Source organism: Carassius auratus, unplaced genomic scaffold, assembly GCF_003368295.1.
Source record: "Carassius auratus strain Wakin unplaced genomic scaffold, ASM336829v1 scaf_tig00030051, whole genome shotgun sequence".
Taxonomy (NCBI): domain Eukaryota; kingdom Metazoa; phylum Chordata; class Actinopteri; order Cypriniformes; family Cyprinidae; genus Carassius; species Carassius auratus.
In genome coordinates, this window is record NW_020525823.1 from 189,011 (window position 1) to 207,334 (window position 18,324).

General features: G+C 35.5%; 3 protein-coding genes and 1 non-coding gene across 4 annotated transcripts; 2 read left to right on the plus strand and 2 right to left on the minus strand.

Annotated features, from left to right (window-relative positions):
- Positions 1 to 2,256: 2,256 nt before the first annotated feature.
- Positions 2,257 to 7,063, plus strand: LOC113079994 (calfacilitin-like). The gene is made up of 4 exons (XM_026252240.1): positions 2,257 to 2,818; positions 3,736 to 3,818; positions 4,819 to 4,901; positions 6,539 to 7,063. Exons 1-4 carry the CDS (start codon positions 2,613 to 2,615, stop codon positions 6,920 to 6,922), a joined length of 756 nt encoding a protein of 251 aa, XP_026108025.1. The 5' UTR covers positions 2,257 to 2,612; the 3' UTR covers positions 6,923 to 7,063.
- Positions 7,064 to 12,228: 5,165 nt separating this feature from the next.
- Positions 12,229 to 14,301, minus strand: LOC113079992 (60S ribosomal protein L23a). The gene is made up of 5 exons (XM_026252239.1): positions 14,206 to 14,301; positions 13,348 to 13,528; positions 12,926 to 13,102; positions 12,462 to 12,531; positions 12,229 to 12,289 (listed from the first exon to the last, which is right to left on the minus strand). The coding sequence occupies exons 1-5, from the start codon at positions 14,228 to 14,230 to the stop codon at positions 12,275 to 12,277; spliced, it is 468 nt and encodes a 155-aa protein (XP_026108024.1). The 5' UTR covers positions 14,231 to 14,301; the 3' UTR covers positions 12,229 to 12,274.
- On the minus strand, positions 13,192 to 13,261 carry LOC113080016 (small nucleolar RNA Z17). Its single transcript, XR_003281790.1, has one exon. It is a non-coding gene; the product is annotated as a small nucleolar RNA Z17 (small nucleolar RNA).
- Positions 14,302 to 14,382: 81 nt separating the features above from the next.
- LOC113079991 (ras-related protein Rab-34-like) lies at positions 14,383 to 17,712 on the plus strand. The gene is made up of 11 exons (XM_026252237.1): positions 14,383 to 14,597; positions 14,750 to 14,852; positions 15,052 to 15,134; positions 15,315 to 15,380; positions 15,470 to 15,571; positions 15,656 to 15,720; positions 15,802 to 15,853; positions 15,943 to 16,024; positions 16,193 to 16,283; positions 16,577 to 16,684; positions 16,801 to 17,712. The coding sequence occupies exons 2-11, from the start codon at positions 14,796 to 14,798 to the stop codon at positions 16,857 to 16,859; spliced, it is 765 nt and encodes a 254-aa protein (XP_026108022.1). The 5' UTR covers positions 14,383 to 14,597; positions 14,750 to 14,795; the 3' UTR covers positions 16,860 to 17,712.
- The last annotated feature ends 612 nt before the right edge of the window (positions 17,713 to 18,324 follow it).

Genomic DNA, 18,324 nt, shown 5'->3' on the forward strand with positions numbered 1-18,324 from the left:
GCTCCCTTTGATGAGCCACCTAGCCGCATGAGAGAGCCAAGGTTAGATGGTCCTACAAAACCTTATGCTCCTCCTCCTCGGTATGAAGGCAATACGGGGGGATTTCATGGGTCTGGTGGTTTGAAGGATTTCCCAAAGCCCATGAAAGACCTGTGATATTTAACAACCCAGTAGTATCACACAGGCCAATGAGGTACACAGAGCCTCGTAACGTGAGACTTGACTCTCAAACCCCAGTTCATTATGACCACCCAATCCACCAAAACAGATTTGCTAATCCACCAAGGTTCGATAATCCTCACATGCAACATGGTCCACCAAGATATGAGGAACCATGGTTCCCAGCTAGACTAATGAATTATGATGAACAGCAGGGTGCAGTTAGATTTGATTGTCCATCAGGTGGGATGCGTTTTGAGAACCCGTAAGATTTGATGCACCGCCTGTCATGCCAAGATATGACCCACAAGGTCATCCAAGATACTGCGGTCCAAATATTCCAAACCAACTCAGACCACAGGAGCCAACAATATATGATCAAACTCAAGGGCAGGCCCCTGTGATAAACTCTGTACCACCACCTAATTTCAACATTCCACCCATGAACACGTTGGCCCGGCCCAACAGTTTCCCATGCAGCAAAATGTTTCTCAAGCATCTAACTTCAGTCTGACAGTCCCAACGCCATCGGATTTCCAGGGTTCATTTAGACCTGCTCCTTTCCCTGGTCCGGGTGTTGGAAATGTTCCTCAGCCTGTACGTGTTCCTTACTCATGGAGTCCTTTATGTTTGTTCATGTTAAAGAGTTTTCTTTTTGTTAAACTTGGAAAAATAAAGTTTCGTTTTTGTCTTGTGAATTTTTAGATGATGGGACCTCAACCCTTTATGCCACCAAACCAAATATCTTTCCAGCCTGGTGAGAATGTCTTTATTTAACAGAATCGTACACTACTGTTAACTTACCAGCCTACATTTGTTTTGATTGTGGCTTCTACTTTAGACCTGTATTATAATAAGTGAATTGATTATTGAATCAGGTTCCTAGTTTCAGCAGCCTGAGCCCGAGCCATTGAGACAAATAGATGTGAACGATCTGTAATCAAAACTTCTATCTACTGGAATAATAAAACCTGCACAAACGGACTCAACGACTGGTATGCATACTGTATTGTATTTCATTTATTACCGTTGGACAATTAAATTGCACCAAAGTTTCAATGTTGGAAAACTACATCCATCTTAACAAATTAAATTAAATCTAAAAATATTTCAAAATATTTGATGCATTGTTATTGAATGGTTATACCGTTAATAATTAATTTATTTCATTTGTAGTTAACTAGTTGTGTTTAAATAATTTACCCTTCTAGGTTGTCTGAGTCTGGGCTTATTTATTCACTTTCTGCACTTGCTATTCTTTATATTTCAGTATAATAAGTGTACTAACATTAGTTAGAATAGCAATTTTAAAATAAATCTAAAAGCAAGTCTTGAAAAAAATAAAAAATAAATAAATAGTTTAAACGGCAACTGCTAATGAGTGGTCCTCTGCTGTCATCTACTGGATATAATGGTAATGGAAATTTTACTGCACAGTAAACTGTGTTAATGACTATGAAGAATACCATTATGATGATGTTTAAGGAGGATAGCATCGCTAGCTAGCTAACATTAGCCTAAACAGTTATGTATCATAACTGTTTAGGCTAATGTTAGCTAGCTAGCGATGCTAAGTATCTTATGCAGTTGGAACTGCTCCGTCTAGCCCCCCAAAAACTACAAATAAAAACAAAAAACAATGATTACCATAGTAAAACTATGGTAACCACAAATTAACCATGGTTTTACTACACTAACTATAGTTTAACCATGGTTATTTGTAGTAAAACTGTCAATATGCCTAAAACATGGTTACTAGACTTTTACTATAATAAAACCATGATTAATTTTGCCAAGGGCCCCATTTCCAGCCCTGCTCATATCACAACTGAAAGCTGACCAAACACAACAAGCTTTTTTTCTGTAAGCCATTCCTCTGCTGTGACAGTATGAGTGAAGTCATTTGATCCAGCTGCAGGACACAAGCCATTTCATTTATTAGGGACAGCAGTATGACTGTGAGTTTAAATGGCTTCTATTGTTCTGTTGTGCTCCCCACACACACACACACACACAGCTGACGCGGCTCTATCACTACATGTACGGAGCGTTTGGCTGAATTGTTGAATACAGGGAGATGGACTCAAAAAGTTCAAGGGAAAGAGATACAGCTGTCACTCCTTGTTGTAACACGCCCACACATCCATTCATCATCAGCCAATCAGTGTTCAGCAAACAGGTACTGTGACAGATACCACACCTATGACAGGCACCAGCACGTGGAAGAAAGAGCGAGACGCTGGAGATTAGAAACAAAGAGTCTGTAGTGGTGTAAGGAAGACTGTCGTCAATTACAAGGAGAAAAAAAAAGACTGGGACTGGTTCAAGAATCTGAATGCAGTTCCTGTGGATTACTTTGGAAAGGGCACTGAAAGTTTAGATCAGCAAAGAAACAATATAACAAGGACTCACTGTCTGAGAAGAGGAGAGACGCAGAATAAAGAGTGTGGAGGATGGCCACATGGCTGAATGAAGTCCAGAAGCATCCAGCCCTGTATGTCTTGTGCTGTTCTGTAACCTTCAGGATCCTTCACAGGTTCCTGCAGACTGTGCCCAGTCCCGGGACAGTGGACACAGACCCCTGGAGGACGTGGAAATGGAGGAACCTCTCAGTGTCACTCATCCACTCACTGCTGACTGGCATCTGGGCCGTCACCTGGTGAGCTGTTTTTGTTTATTCATTCATTTTTTTATATACATGATCAATATTTCGGCTTTGTCTTCCAGTGAAAATATCTATACATCATTAAAATGTCATTAAATCATCTCATTTTTATTCATTTGTAAATTATAATTTTACCTGAGAGGCAAAATAATAATAATAAAAATAACTTGTTTTGGAGCTCAGGTTTAAATTTATATTTTTTTGTTGTTGTTGTTATTAAGCTATTAGTTATTTTTCTTTTTGTAGGCATGAAAGGAATGCTTTTGCATGAACCATAAAAATCTGAAAATTATTTTGTATGACATTAGTTTTAATATTTTTATTAATAGTTTTATTTAATTCTGAAATTCATTTAATTGTTTACATCAAAAAAAAAAAAGTCTAATAAATTGCCCTAGAATATTCATCATATTTTAAGGATGTTTAAACATTTTTTTACAACTCAAAATACCGAGTAAGACACTGCAGAGGTTCTGTACATATAGAGTCAAAGCACATTATAATTCTTTTGTTAATATCTTAATAGCTTGTGGTTATTGTTAGATGTTGTTATATAGTTTGTACTAAAAGCCATGTCTAAGAATAAACAAAAGTTATTGAATGTTCATGAACAGCACTTAACTTTCAGTTACTGATCTCTCAGTTTGGAAACAGGAAAAACCTGCTGGACAGGCATGAATGAGAGTTACATGAGAATGAGAAATTTCACCATTCTTATTGTCATAGAATGAATCATCCCTCAAACCAAGCAAGAGTTTCACCAATGTGGGTGTTTTTGACTTTTATCAGCAATGGATTTTTTTTTCACTCTCTTTTGTGTTGTTTGGTGTCAGTTTCTGAGCACATGCCTGTTATATTTTGATCTTCTGGTTGATATGATCAACAGTTTGCATGAATCTGTGTCCCGACAGTGTCATACAGCATCCCGTGATGGTGCATGAAATCCACTCCACCTACACCCCATCAGCATACATGCTAGTCGTCGTCTCCTCTGGTCAGTAAACACATCAGCAGACATCAAAAACACACTGCACTATTACTATCACTAATGCAATTACTGTCATACAGTACTGCACACATGCAACACAGTTAACCCAGACCACACAAGTAAGTATGTAGCTCACATATAATTTATCTGATTCTCACGTTCTCCTGCAAGTTCAACCATGTAGAAATCCCTGTCCTGCCTCTGTGTCACCCTGATCTCCTGATAAGAGTTTAAGTTGCTCTTTGACTCAGGTTTTTGGAATGATATTGTAGAAAAATAACTAAGATCTTAAAAACGATGTTTCTCTCACAGATTTTAAATAGTTAAAGCTGGAGTTGTCTGTTATAAGCTACCATACCTGCATTTTTATTGAAAAATAAAATAAAATGTTGTGACATATTACATTTTTTTATATATTAAACAGTTTAAAATAATGCTCTCTGTTAATATTTTTTAAAAGCTGAATTTTCAGCAGTCATTACTCCAGTGTCACATGATGCTTCAGAAATCATTCTAATATGCTCATTTAGTGCTTAAGAAACATTTCTTATTATAAAAGTTGAAAACAGTTGTGCTGCCAAATATTTAATAACGGTGATATATATTTTAGGATTCTTTAAGAAATAGAAAGTTCAAAATGACAGTATTTATTTGAAAAAGTGAAGATATTTGTTTCTGAAAGAAATGGATTTCTGTCACTTTTGACCAATGTAATGCATCTTTGATGAATTAAAGTAATCTTTTCTTACTGAAAAAAATAATTTGATCCCAATGGTAGTACATAATACTAAAAAGATTTATCCCCAGATTCATCTGCGAGTCTTATCTATAGAAACTGTTTCAAGCTGACACATTTAACACTGATTGAGTGACCCTACGGTAAACCTGTTCCACATACAGGGACGGGAAATGGACCGATATAAAATGAAATCCCTCTTGTAACAAAACAATTTATTTTTAAAGGTTTTGTATGGTCAGTAAATTCAGCATTGATCTCCTTCAACAGGCTACTTCATTCAGGATGCTGGTGACATTATTTTTAGTGGCTACGCAAAAGCATCTTGGGAGTTTTTACTTCACCATGTTATGGTAAGTCAATGCACGGGTTATGACACAAGACAATGAATTTTTTTTTTAAAATGCTTTGTGAAGTCTTAAAAATTCTAACCTAAAAACCATAAAAACCTGGGCATTGTCACAGCTTGTTCCCGATGGAAAAACTCGAGATTCAGGACCAAGTTCTTGAGCAATAAAATTATTCATTTTGAACAGGTAGAGTGGGCTCAGCTGAGGGGTGTATGGACTGCCACGATGATTGCTTGTACATCATTCTCGCTTTTACTTAAGGGAAATTTACCTTCGGAACTTTGTCCTTTTTTCATTGCTTGTTTGGCAAGGCCCAAACCTGAAAAAAGACATTACACACTCTATAAGCAACAAAATCAGAGAAAATAAGTGTTACTCGGTTATCATTCAGATACATGTACATATTTACAACAGAAAATGAGTAGAACATCCAAAAAACACTTACAAAAAACACTTGTTTAGTTTCTATTTGTGTCTGTGGATTTAAATTAAAATATTTATCTTGAAAGAGCTTTTCTCATGCACTTAACCAGAAATCTCCACTTCAGTAGCACTTACATAAAAACCTCACACTTTTATTTCTATCTATCTTCTGAACGAGTTGACACGGAGGTTTATTCATAGATCATTTGCCTAACTAAAAAAGTTTCTTCCTAAAAACATTCATCAATTCATTCATTGGCTTTTAACAGTATTTTCAGATTTATGGAGTGATCCAAAAAAAAAAAAAAAAAAGAAAAAAACACCGACTGTAATATAATGTAACAAAATGAAACAAGATTTTTGAAACTGCATTTTGAAGATTCAAGACTTTTTGAACCCTCTGCACTCCCTCCACTCACCATCATGGACAGCACTGTGACAACAGAAGAGTCATTCATGGTCCTGTATATTATATATATATATATATAAATATATATATACATTTTTATATATTGTTATTTCCTATTTACTTATTCTACTTTTATTCTTTTTATTATCTCTTGTCTTGTCTTATCTTGTCCCTGTCATTCTGTTTGTGCTGTGGAAGCTTCTGTCACCAAATAAATGTATGTCTAAACATACCTGGCAATAAAGCTCTTTCTAATTCTGATTCAGTGTTTAGATTTCTCTTCTGGAGATGTATGCTAATTAGTGCATATTTAATTAGATAAATATGTCAGAAAATATGCAATACAAGAACTATTGATAATTGACTTGTAATCACATTTGCAGGGATCTCCGAAGTGAAAGTCATCATAGATTGTTGAACTTTTATAGTGGTGAATGGAAACTACAAGAAAGATTCTTATTTGCTTTTCCATTTGCTCCAGTAGCCAAAAAATAAAATAAATTCCATGATAGAATTTGTATAACTTTACACAGAAGATTTTGTTGATGTTGTTGTTGTTGTTGTGACATTATGTCAGTCGGAAGAAATTTGTCAAATTTTCTGTCACTCTCTCGAACACTGTATATTAGAAACACACAGCAGTGTTGACCAGTTTTCTGTCATTTATCCAGTGAAGAAAGCACAAAGTATACTGTTGCTAGATTTACAATGTTTATAACTGCATCCTCACAAGGATCCATTCTTTATGTAGTCAATCATATCTATTCATGTTTTGTGTAAACTGTAAATCTGTTCTGTTCTCCTGTAGGTGATCTGGTGTTTCCTGTACGCTGTGTTCACTCATCAGTATGTGGCAGGCGCAGTGGTGGCTTTATTTGTGGAGGTGAACAGTGTGTTCCTACACACACGTTTATTGCTCAAACTGGCTAAGGTGGCCCACAACTCTTTCATCTACACCGTTAACAAACTGTTAAATGTGTTGACCTACATGACCTTCCGGCTCGGAGCACAGTTTTACCTCACCTGGTATCTAATACACCACTACTCAACGTTGGATCATGCCCTCTACTTCCTGATAACCATGATGCTCATGAACATCATGATTCTCATCTACTTCTACCGCCTCCTGCGAACCGACTTCTTCAGCAAGAGGCATCCTCACAACAGTGGTCGTAAATTTGCTGAGGACTAAACCTAACACAAAATGTATCCATCGATGCCTGTACCGAATGAGCAAACCTCACCAGAGAGAGTCTGATGTGAACCAGAGACATTTAAAAGGTTTTCATATGTTAGAATAAAACTTAAACTCAATAAACAACTTTAAAGTCAAGTCAAGTCACCTTTATTTATATAGCGCAAATTGTTTAAGGACCTGTTAGCACAGACGGGTTTTTACACTGCAAAAAGGTTTTCTTGCTCAATATCTTGTTTTCAAGTATCAAATGTCTAAACATATTATAAAAGATTTACTTAAGCAAAATGACTTTAGATTTTAAAGGTACAGTTCGCCAAAAAATGAAAATGTGCTGTACTCAACTTCTTGTTATCCAAGTATATGAGTTTGTTTCTTCATTGGAATAGATTTGGAGAAATTTAGCATTACATCACTTGCTCACTAATAGATCCTCTACAGTGAATGGGTGCCGTCAGAATCATAGATATGTATGGGTCAGACGGAGTTAACAGATGATAAAAACATCACAATAATCTATATGACTCGAGATCCATCAGTTAACTACACTCTCGGAAAAAAAGGTACAAAAGTTGTCACTGTACCTTTTCAAATTCATTTTTTTCTAAGAGAGTAATTGTGGCGCAAAAAGCTATGTGTTTGTAAGAAACAAATCCATCTTTAATGCATTTAACTTTAAACTGTTGCTTCTGGTCAAAATAGAATCCTCTATAGATAATATTGCTTTCTCCAGTAAAAAAACAAAAGTCCATTCCCGGTTCGTCCTGTCACATCAAAATCCACTGACAGTTTCAGGCTGTTTTGGCTTGTAAATGGCATTTAATCTCTGCTTATTTCTGTTCTGATTCACACTAAATGACTTTTTCACTGGAGAAAGCAATATTATGCATAAATGCAATGTATATTCGTGAAATAAACAGTTTGAAGCTACAAATGTCTTGATGGATTTGTTGATAATGAACACATTTTTTTCCAATTCTGTTCCAATGATGATACAAATTCAAACTGGCCCAAAGGCAAGTAAATTTGTCTTAATTTTTGCATGAACTATCCCTTTAAGTATTCTGTTAGATGGTAAATGTTCAGTTTTTTTGTTGTTGTTGTTGTTGTTTTTGCAAAATTAACTATTTAAAAAAATAATAAAAATTAAAAAAAACATCTGCCAGTGGGATAACAATAATAAACTTGATTTCCCTTTGAGTTTCATATAAAATTGGCAGATACTTTTTTAGATAACAATACTTAATATGTGATTTAAGAAATTTTGCTTTTCACATAAGCTTGATTTAATAATTCTTAGCCTCTTTTTTTTACTAGAAAACAACAATCAATATTGAGACAAAAACTTTCAAAGAAGAGGCAATGCAGGGATTGACAGTACAAAACATGGGATTTGTCAAAAATAAAATATATTGAATTATCAACATTATGATAGCATTTGGTTCAATTTATCCACTTTATTTTTCAATGTGGAAGTAAGATATTTTCTGTGAATATTTGATACTTCTGATTCATTAGCAACTGTATAACGAGAAGAATAACAAAATCCAGAAACGGTAAAACTGTTTGCACTACAAACCAGTGTTTTCATAATTAAGATAATACATTACATAAAATGGTAAGACGCACCAGTTTGTATTATCAAGCAGCAAAACAAGATATTAATACTAATATTCCAAAACTTTCTGAAAATACGAGAATTAACTGCACAATTACTAGAAATCTGTACCTTGAATATTATACAATTTGCATACATACAAAATTTGTGGAAAGATACATGTTTCCAACTCTGACTTTGAACCAATTCTGTATACTGGCCCTACTATGGAGTGTGTGCAAGAGAGTGAGCAATAAGTTGCTGGCTACAGCTCACTTAAAGGGTTAGTTTACCCAAAAATGAAAATTAGACCCTCGAAACATCCAAGGTGTATATGACTTTCTTTTTTCAGACGAATCCAGTCGGGGTTAAATTAAAAATTGTCCTGGCCATTCCAAGCTCGATCATTGCAGAAAGTGAGTGTTTCAGTTGAACTGTGAACAAGTTGTCAAATAAAGTGTGCACATCCATAATAAAATGTTATATAAAACATATTATGACCTGATAAATTGACATAGTTATTAAAAGGAAAACTCCCTGTTTCCTTCCAATTTTCTGAAATTATTATTATTTTTGACTAGATAAACAGTACACCACTCTGGGATATCATTCCCCTCAATGTCCGGACTGTCTGAAATATATGGTCCTATTTGACCAGTATGTCTTTGATTTCAGATAGCTCTAAAAAGAAAACTCCCTGTTTTCACAAACCAGTTTCAATTTAGATTGACAGTTCACTACCCCAGGGTGTCGCTCAGCCAGTTTCAGCACTGTCTGATGTTGCATTACATAATAAAAGCCCAACAAAAACTCATATATGACCAGTTTTGTCTAAATTCAGATAGCTTTATAAAGAAAACTCCCATTCCACAAACCGGTTTCAATTTAGATTGACAGTTCACGACCCCAGGGTGTCACTCAACCAGTTTCAGGACTGTCTAATGTTGCATTACAAACTAAAAGCCATCCAAAAACTCATATTCTACCTGTTCTGCCTGTGATTTTGAATAGCTCTAAAAAGGAAACTCCTTGTTTCCACAGAAAAAATTAAATTTAGATTAACAGTCAACTGCCCCAGGGTGTCACTCAGCCAGTTTCAGGACGATCTGATGTTGCATTATAAAATAAAAGCCCTCAAGAATGTATTTTGTACTGTTTATCTAAAGTGAAACTTTTTTTTTTTTTGTGGAATCTGGGAGTTTTTTTTTTCTTTTTATAAAGTGAATTTCAAAGACAATTCTTTTTTTTTTTAAAGGTTTTATTTTATTTCTCATCAGACAGCTGTTTTCATCTTACTTGGAAATTCTACATGTAATATTACTCAACAAATTAAGTTTCATGTTATCAGACAGTTTTTTTTAACATATTATATATAAAAAAAGTATCATTCATATCAGACCTTTTAAAATTAATATTTATTTAATACAAGATCTTTTTAAAAGTATTTAATCATGTCATTCAGACCTATTCAAAATTCATTCATTCATCATAGAAAGAGAAAATGGCTCAATAAATGAAAGCCAAAGAGTTTTTACATGCCATTACCATAATGAGTCGAATAATAGAAAAGAGTGGAAGAGTCGCGCAAGTAGCGCTTTATTTGACGACTTGTGGACTGTTCAACTGAAACAGTCGCTGACTGCAATGATAGCCAGGAATTTTTTATATAACTCCTACTGGATTCGTCTGAAAGAAGAAAGTCATATACACCTAGGATGCTTCGAGGGTGAGTAAAACACAAGCTCATTTTCATTTTGGGTGAACTAACCCCTTAACAGCCACCGGTGTCGCTAATTACAAGGGTTTTTGAATTCTACAAAGAGCCCTTCAACAGCTAAATATCAGTAATTGTGGAGTTAATCTTTACTGTTGAAAGTGAAATAGCTTGAGCCATCCTCTTATAGGACTAGGCGGTATGACAATAGTTTTGCAGGACTACTTAATTTTTGACCCGCTGATAAAGAAACGATAAAGGAGCTATAACAAAACAAGAAAAATAAAAAGTGAGAGTGACATTCAGTCAAGTATGGTGACCCATACTCAGAACTCGTGCTCTGCATTTAACCCATCCAAAGTGCACACACACAGAGCAGTGAACACACACACACAGCAGTGAGCAGCCATTTATGCTGCGGCGCCCAGGGAGCAGTTGGGTGTTCATACCTTGCTCAAGGGCACATAAGTCATGGTATTGCTGGCCCAAGACTCAAACCCACAACCCACAACCCTAGGGTTAGGAGTCAAACTCTCTAACCACTAGGCCACGACTTCCCACATCCCCATAATGCATTGCCATACTTCCCTATAAAGCATTGGCATGCTTAATGATATTCAAGTAAACAGTCATTTGTCTTAATTGAACAAGAAAGGAGAAGAAATATGGATCAATATATTGTCTAGTGTTAGGGCTAAATTTTTTTTAAGTTGTTCAATTAGGGAAAAGTGTTTCTCAGTTTTATGTATCTAACTCCAGTATTACTAAATGTAATGGCACGGTCTCTTGCACTACGAATGATTGCTTTAAAATATTGTTTGTATTTTCTAATTACTTGTATTTTAATTAAATACATTTATCACACCAGTATTTTTGATGAACAAGTATTTGTAATTTGTAACAAAATCCTTTTTGACGTATTTATGTCCATCTCTGAAGCAATGTTGAATCTATAGGGGGCAGTGGAGTAAACTGTCATCTTAATCTAAGAAACTGCACCATTTGTGAAGTAAAACTATATCAATGATTGCATTTTATTATAAAATACATTAAAGCATTTTTACAAAATGCTGACTATGTGGTAAAGTGTGTCAGATCATGCTAATACTCAAATCATACAACAAGCTTTGCATCCAAATGCAGAAATTACATCAGCCTCATACATTCTCATCCTCATCCTTCTGAAGGACTACTGGTCGACATATGTTAGACATGATTCATCTGCAAACACAGCTACTTCAGCACTGCAGAAAGGAGCAACACTTCATAACATCCCTGAATTCCCTGGGAATTTTGCTTTATTACATAAAACAGAATATTAATTATTTTTTCTGGCCTGTTATAGATATCTTTAGGAAAATGCAAATAATGTCCAACAACACAAGATTTTGTAATAGAGATTAGTTTGCATCTTATGTAATTCGGGAGTCTTTAACCTTTTTAAGGCTGGGAATCCCGTGGTGGAGAGACTCCGGTACTCCCTGTAGAAGAAAAAGTGTTTTAAGGCCAACCTAAAATGTATATTTACTTGACCCTATAACTAGTTTTCATACAGGGACTAATAAAAATTAACATTAAGCAACTAACTTTTGCTTTCATTAACTTAATACTGCATTTCATTTAGCATGTTTTACAGTTTGAGATTAAAAAAAAAAAAAAAACCCTGCCCTGCTCTCACAGTGTACTAAAAAACATCTACAGAATGTAACATCTGAAAACTGAATTAATGAAATCAATCCACAAATCAAGTCATTTTAGTGCACAAAATTAAATTATATGGATTAATTACAATAATTGATACATTTAATACATCAGTTTAATACAACGGTTGTAATTTAAATTTAAAATTTCAACTTGCTGATGCTCTGGTTAACTACGGTTTAATAATTCTATGAACACTTTTTTTGGTAGAAGAAAAAAAAAAAAAAAAAAAAAATTCTCAAACCTTTAAATTCCAGAAATGTAAACAAATAAAGCCACAAAACACAAAAATTGTTTTACAAACATTTATTCTTCTGTACATCTGACCAAGAGCTCTTTAGATGATGCCAATCTGCAAGAAAAAGATGACAATCAGCACAGGTCGGAGAACAAATGTTTTGCAAAAGAACAAATAACGCATCAGTGGTTCTTCTAAATGCATCAAACATTCAGGCAGAAACTCAGTTTACATTTGCAGAGGCTGAAGATTTCCTATCTTCAAACATTTATATTCACTAATTTACCTTGTTTGCAACATCCAAAGCATCGTAATCTGGTGCAAGACGAACGTATGCCTTCTTTTCACCATCAGGCCTGCAGGAAACGATAAATAAAGCATTCAGAATGAATAACAAATCTGACAATGCCTTTCCTCAGTATCAGTGGATCCTTTGAGAACATTACACTTCAGAATAATGATCATTTTTGCATAATTACTCAATATATGAAAGCTCCCTGGATATTTCTGTTGAAATTGATAAAGCTACTTTTCAAACTTAACCCAAACTGGAAGAATGTGTGTTTTAAAATTAAATTAAAAACTATTAAGGATATTTTTTCTTTCATAATTATTTACTTAATCATTTATAATATTATAAGAGATACACTCATTGTTTCATTTGATTTAGTTTTTAATATATTAACAATCATTTAAGTATTTTTTTTAGAGAACCACTACTTTAAAAGACTTGAATAAACCAGGTTCTACCTGATCAGTGTGTTGACTTTAGCCACATCGATGTCGTACAGTTTCTTGACAGCGTGTTTAATCTGATGCTTGTTAGCCTTGACGTCAACAATGAACACCAGAGTGTTGTTGTCCTCAATCTTCTTCATGGCTGACTCGGTGGTCAGGGGGAACTTGATGATGGCATAATGGTCCAACCTGCCAGAACATATCCATTTTAAACTCATGCAAGTTCTAAACATTGTATGTATGCTTTAGTTTCAACTACATCTCAATGCTGAAATGAGGATGCATCAGTGTTTAAAAATTGTAATCATATAAATTCATGCTTTGATCGCAATTCCCATCATTTGCATCCTAAAAGGAAGCCCAATTTCAAGACTATTGGACATTTGTAAACCATAATTCATCACAATCGGAATTTTAGAGAAAAAGAGACTCACTTGTTTCTGCGTGGAGCACTCTTCCTAGGGTACTTAGGCTGCCTCCTCAGACGCAGGGTCTTGGGCCGGTGGAAGGTCGGGGTGGTCCTGATCTTCTTCTTCCTCTGGCTGTGGACACCCTTCAGCACAGCCTTCTTGGCTTTAAGGGCCTTGGACTTGGCCTCAGTCTTGGCCGGGACAGCTGTAGAAACATTTTAACAATTATGACCATGCCATATTAACAAACCAGTCTATATGGCATACAATGAATGAGTATAAAGTTGTCCAAACTGCATTTTCAAGCATTTAATTGCGTTACAATAAAAAATTGTTAGACTTTCAAAAGGCACGTCATATGTAATGGTTATCACCGTGTTTACATTCAGACAGCAGCTATAAAACGCACAAGAATTTCACACAAATGTGATTTAAATTTTAAAACAATATTGCTCTCGGGGCTGATTTAAAGACTCCCGTAAATTGATTGGTAATGAATGCTAAATGGACAGATGTGGGTAGCCACGTGTGTGGGACTTGCTAACGATGACAAGCTGTCATTTACTTATATTTTACTGTGTACAATCCAAGTAGAACGTAAACAACCAATTTATGATAACTGGCTAATGGGGTTAACACTCGGGACAGTCTGATATAACGAGGCTGCGAGAGCGTGCAGCTAGCTTGTTAGCCGCGGTTATTACTAAGCACGTCTCACTCCGGCACTTCTGGCATCAAAAACAATGTTATTTCACTCCAGACGCCTAATTTAACAGCTAGACACAAACATACATACATCAGCTACATTTAAGCGAAAACGCAGCTGTATATAATCATAATAAACGTAATTTTTATACAATTAACTCTATAAACCTAACGCACCTTCCTTCTTCGCCTTCGGTGCCATGTTGGGAAAGGAAGAACGAGAGGGGTTTCCTTCAGTATATCGCAGGGGTTCACGTTAACATGCGCAGTCATCGCGAGAACATCACAAGGCATCATGGGTTCTGTAGTCCACGTGCACGCTGTAAATATCGAGCGCAGCCACAGCAGAGCGGGGCTTATGAGGAGCACAGTCACGCAGTGAAAGCCAAAAGTTACTTTTAAACGATTACTTTTTTTGTATTGTTTAATGCATTTGTCACAAAATAACCTAATAGCCTACTAAATAATATTTGCCTCTACAACAAAAATGTTTCGACTAAATAAAGTTAGTCAAGTCTAAAATAGACTACTTGTAGAAAAATTTTACAAAAAGCCTTCTTCCTTTTAAGGTAAGTTGTATTTATTTATAATTCCATAAATATTCATTGGTATTGCCTTTTAAATATCGGCGTTTATTTGTCATTAATTGTTGGTGTTATTTACTGTTTTTATTTTAATATATTATCGTTGTTGTTATTATTATGTTTATTGATCCCACTAGTCACCGGACAGAATGGTTGAGCGTTTGCTCTTGTTAAAGCTCTCACATGATGAACTCTCTACCCCCTGTGAAAGGAAACAGGATCATCTGTGAACTCCCTTTGGTAACACTTTTATATGAGATATTCATTTTGTCGAAACACATTCATTTTAGAAGATTACTGTTTTTAATCACCTAGTGAGTGTTATAAACTGTACTCAGATGGACAGGATTATTATGTGAAAGGTGTTCTTTTCTTTGTTTTGTCTTGTTGTAATTTTTTTAAGTTGAACCTAACATATCTCTATTGGTCTATTATTCAGTACTTTACAAGGGATGCTGCAGTGCACACCAAAGATGGCTTCAATATTACCGTTAAAGATGCATGTCAAGGACAGAAAACAGGGTGAGACACTCTTTTTCTCTCTTTCACACAAATATAGAAACATTTGTTTTGCTATTATAGAGGGGGGTTGCTGGCCCACACAATGCAGACAAAACTTCCTAAACGCATTCAGAGTGGTTACAGATACAGATGTGTAATGTACTATATGAACATTATTTTACTGTAAACGTTAATTTCCAGATTGAATGTAGCCAAGGTCATTGTTGTTGGTGATGTAGGAGTTGGAAAGACCTGTTTAATAAACCGGTAAAAGTTTCTAATGTTAATTTAATAATAATAATAATAATATGTGTAAAAATGCTTGAGTGACTACATTTGTTATTTATGTTGTCAAGATTCTGCAAAGACTCATTTGACAAGACATACAAAGCAACTATTGGAGTGGATTTTGAGATGGAGAGATTTGAGGTCCTCGGGGTGCCCTTCAGTTTGCAGTTGTGAGTTTGGTGTTTTTTTTTATTTTTATTAAACAGTCGTCATATGGTTGCATCCTTTGATCACAAGTCTCTTTCTCACTGCAGGTGGGACACAGCAGGTCAGGAAAGATTCAGATGCATTGCATCCACATACTACAGAGGAGCTCAAGGTAATAAAACAGACTATATTAAGCATACTCTTACTGTTTATTTGTGACATTCAGTAAAGAAAATCCATTTTTATTTTCCAGCCATCATTGTTGTCTTTGACCTGAGCAATTATAGCTCTTTGGATCATGCAAGGTACAGTATGACCACTAATTTGGTTTGAAAGACTGCCTGAATAGTCATGAATCCTGTCTGCTTTCTCCAACTTGTCTCTGTTTATTCAGAGAGTGGCTTGAAGATGCCATGAGAGACAATGACCCATCTAGTGTTCTCCTCTTCCTCGTGGGAACCAAAAAGGATCTTAGTGTGAGTCATTTTCAGTTTGACTCTTCGAAGCCACACTGTGACTTTCACATGATATTGGCACAGAAGGGTCGCATTAACTTTTTCATAAAGAAAAAAGAATACGGATGCATGAAATGACATTGGCAATCCCAAGATGGATGTAACTAGATGAATCTTTCTCTCCCATAGCACCCAGAGCAGTTGGCTGTAATGGAGCAAGAAGCCGTTCGGATCTCAGAGGAAATCAGAGCCGAGTATTGGGCCGTGTCTGCGCTGTCAGGTAGACTTTAACCACAGGTGTTTTCTTTGCAATTAAACTAGTTTTGTCTGAGCTGATGTCAGAAATACTTGAGTTCAAAAGCAGTTCAAAATAATATCCAAAGGTAGTTTCAAACATAAAAGGTATTGCAAAGGCAAATAAATATACAGTAAGAACAGCATTATTGTGAAATATTGATAAACTACTATTCAAAAGTTGCAAGATACTTCTTTCAGAAACATTGACAAATCTGAATGACTCTGAAATGACATATGACATGACATGACATGTATTATTTCTGTTGTCCTTTACAGGGGAAAGTGTGAGAGATTTTTTCCTACGGGTTGCATCGCTTACATTTGAGGCGACTGTGTTATCTGAGATGGAGAGGAACAACTCTAGACAAGCAAGTGATATTGTCAGTAAGTCCTCTTTCATTACATCTTAATATAGCTAATTTTAAACATTTTATATCTATGTTGAACCCTGATTTCACCATGGCCATACAGAAAAGAATATTTGCATCTTTTCTTCACAGAAATCTCGAACAATTGTGATGAAAACTTTAAGAAGAGGCAATCCAGCTGCTGTCGTTGACAAAGTATGTAATGTTCAAATGGCCATAGAAGTGATCCTTGTGTACAGACTTTGGGATGATGTCCCATAATGCCCAGATGAACATCTTTGAAGATAAAAATAATACACACAGAGGACTTGGCCAGTGAGATGAGGGGATCTCTACAAGAATTCATCTGAAAGTGAAGTTTGAAATGTAATCAGAAGTGTACTAATGAATCCATGATATATTCCATGTGTTTTTTAAGTTATGAATTTGAATGCATTTTTCAATATCATAACTGTATTACATGATTATTATCTGGATACACATTAATTTAGTTCGTCATAGAGTAGACTATCAAATAACCAGGATCAAGTCAGTGATTTTGTACAAAAACGTGTTAATTTTTTGTTCCAAGCAGTGTCATATAATGATTTAAATCTGTAAATCTACCTAGAAATAATTTCAAGTCTATTACATAAAGCGATGCAAATCCCTGCAATTTGATGGTAATGAGTTGTGCCTTCATATTTGCTTTTTCCTAGCAAACAGCAGTGTTTATGTGCAGAATACTTAAGAGGTCACATGAAATGCCCTCCTGGCGGTTCTGAATGGATATTTAGTAAATGTAGCCCTTGTTTTTTCATTGCATCATGAGTTTCTCTGGCTAATATGATACATATGCCAGCACTCATGACCACAGGCTCTGCTGCCGTCTACACGACACAAGATTCCCATTGCGAGCTAAATGGAAGGTTTGTTAAGACGTAAATGGAGAAGTGTCACTGTGAAGCAAACATGAGCAGCTCAGCAAACATCCCACTTCAACGGTTATATTCTGTAATGAAACGTCCCCTCAAGTCTACATGAGAGAATAAAGGTTAAAAATGCCAGAAAGGTATTGTTGGTTTTTTTGTCCACTAGTAGCGGTGTCTTACATTTGACAGTTTGTGGAAGCGACTTGTGTCTCTTAAGGCATTGCAATTCCAACAAAAGTCACAAGGAAAGCTTCATAACAGAGTCTCTTTAGTTGCATCTTAAAATCACAGCTGTCTGAAATTTAGTAACTGAAGCACGAAGACGATCGCGCTTTACTAACTGAAATCAGCATGGACTGTTAAGAAACATGCTTAAAGCGAATGAAAACACTTGAATCAGATGGGTTTCATTTTGACAACTTTATCAAAGGAAAGAAACTAAATGGATGTCATCAGTGAAATGCACTGAACGATTTAGACACTTAGCTCACTTCCTGACCTGAAGGCATCGTTTAGCCTCAGTACTAAAAGAACACATGATCAGGTCAGAAACACTTCCCAGAAATTAGAAGATTCTCTATACTGGAGGTGGTGGGGGAATCAGAACTGTTTGGTGTGTGAAAATATTGTTACAGTATAAGGAGCCTGTTCATAAAGTGCATTTCGCTTAAATGTCACAATTTCTGTCTATAGTGATACATGGGACTGTACATGAAGGAAAGACACTGTTCAAAACAGCATATGT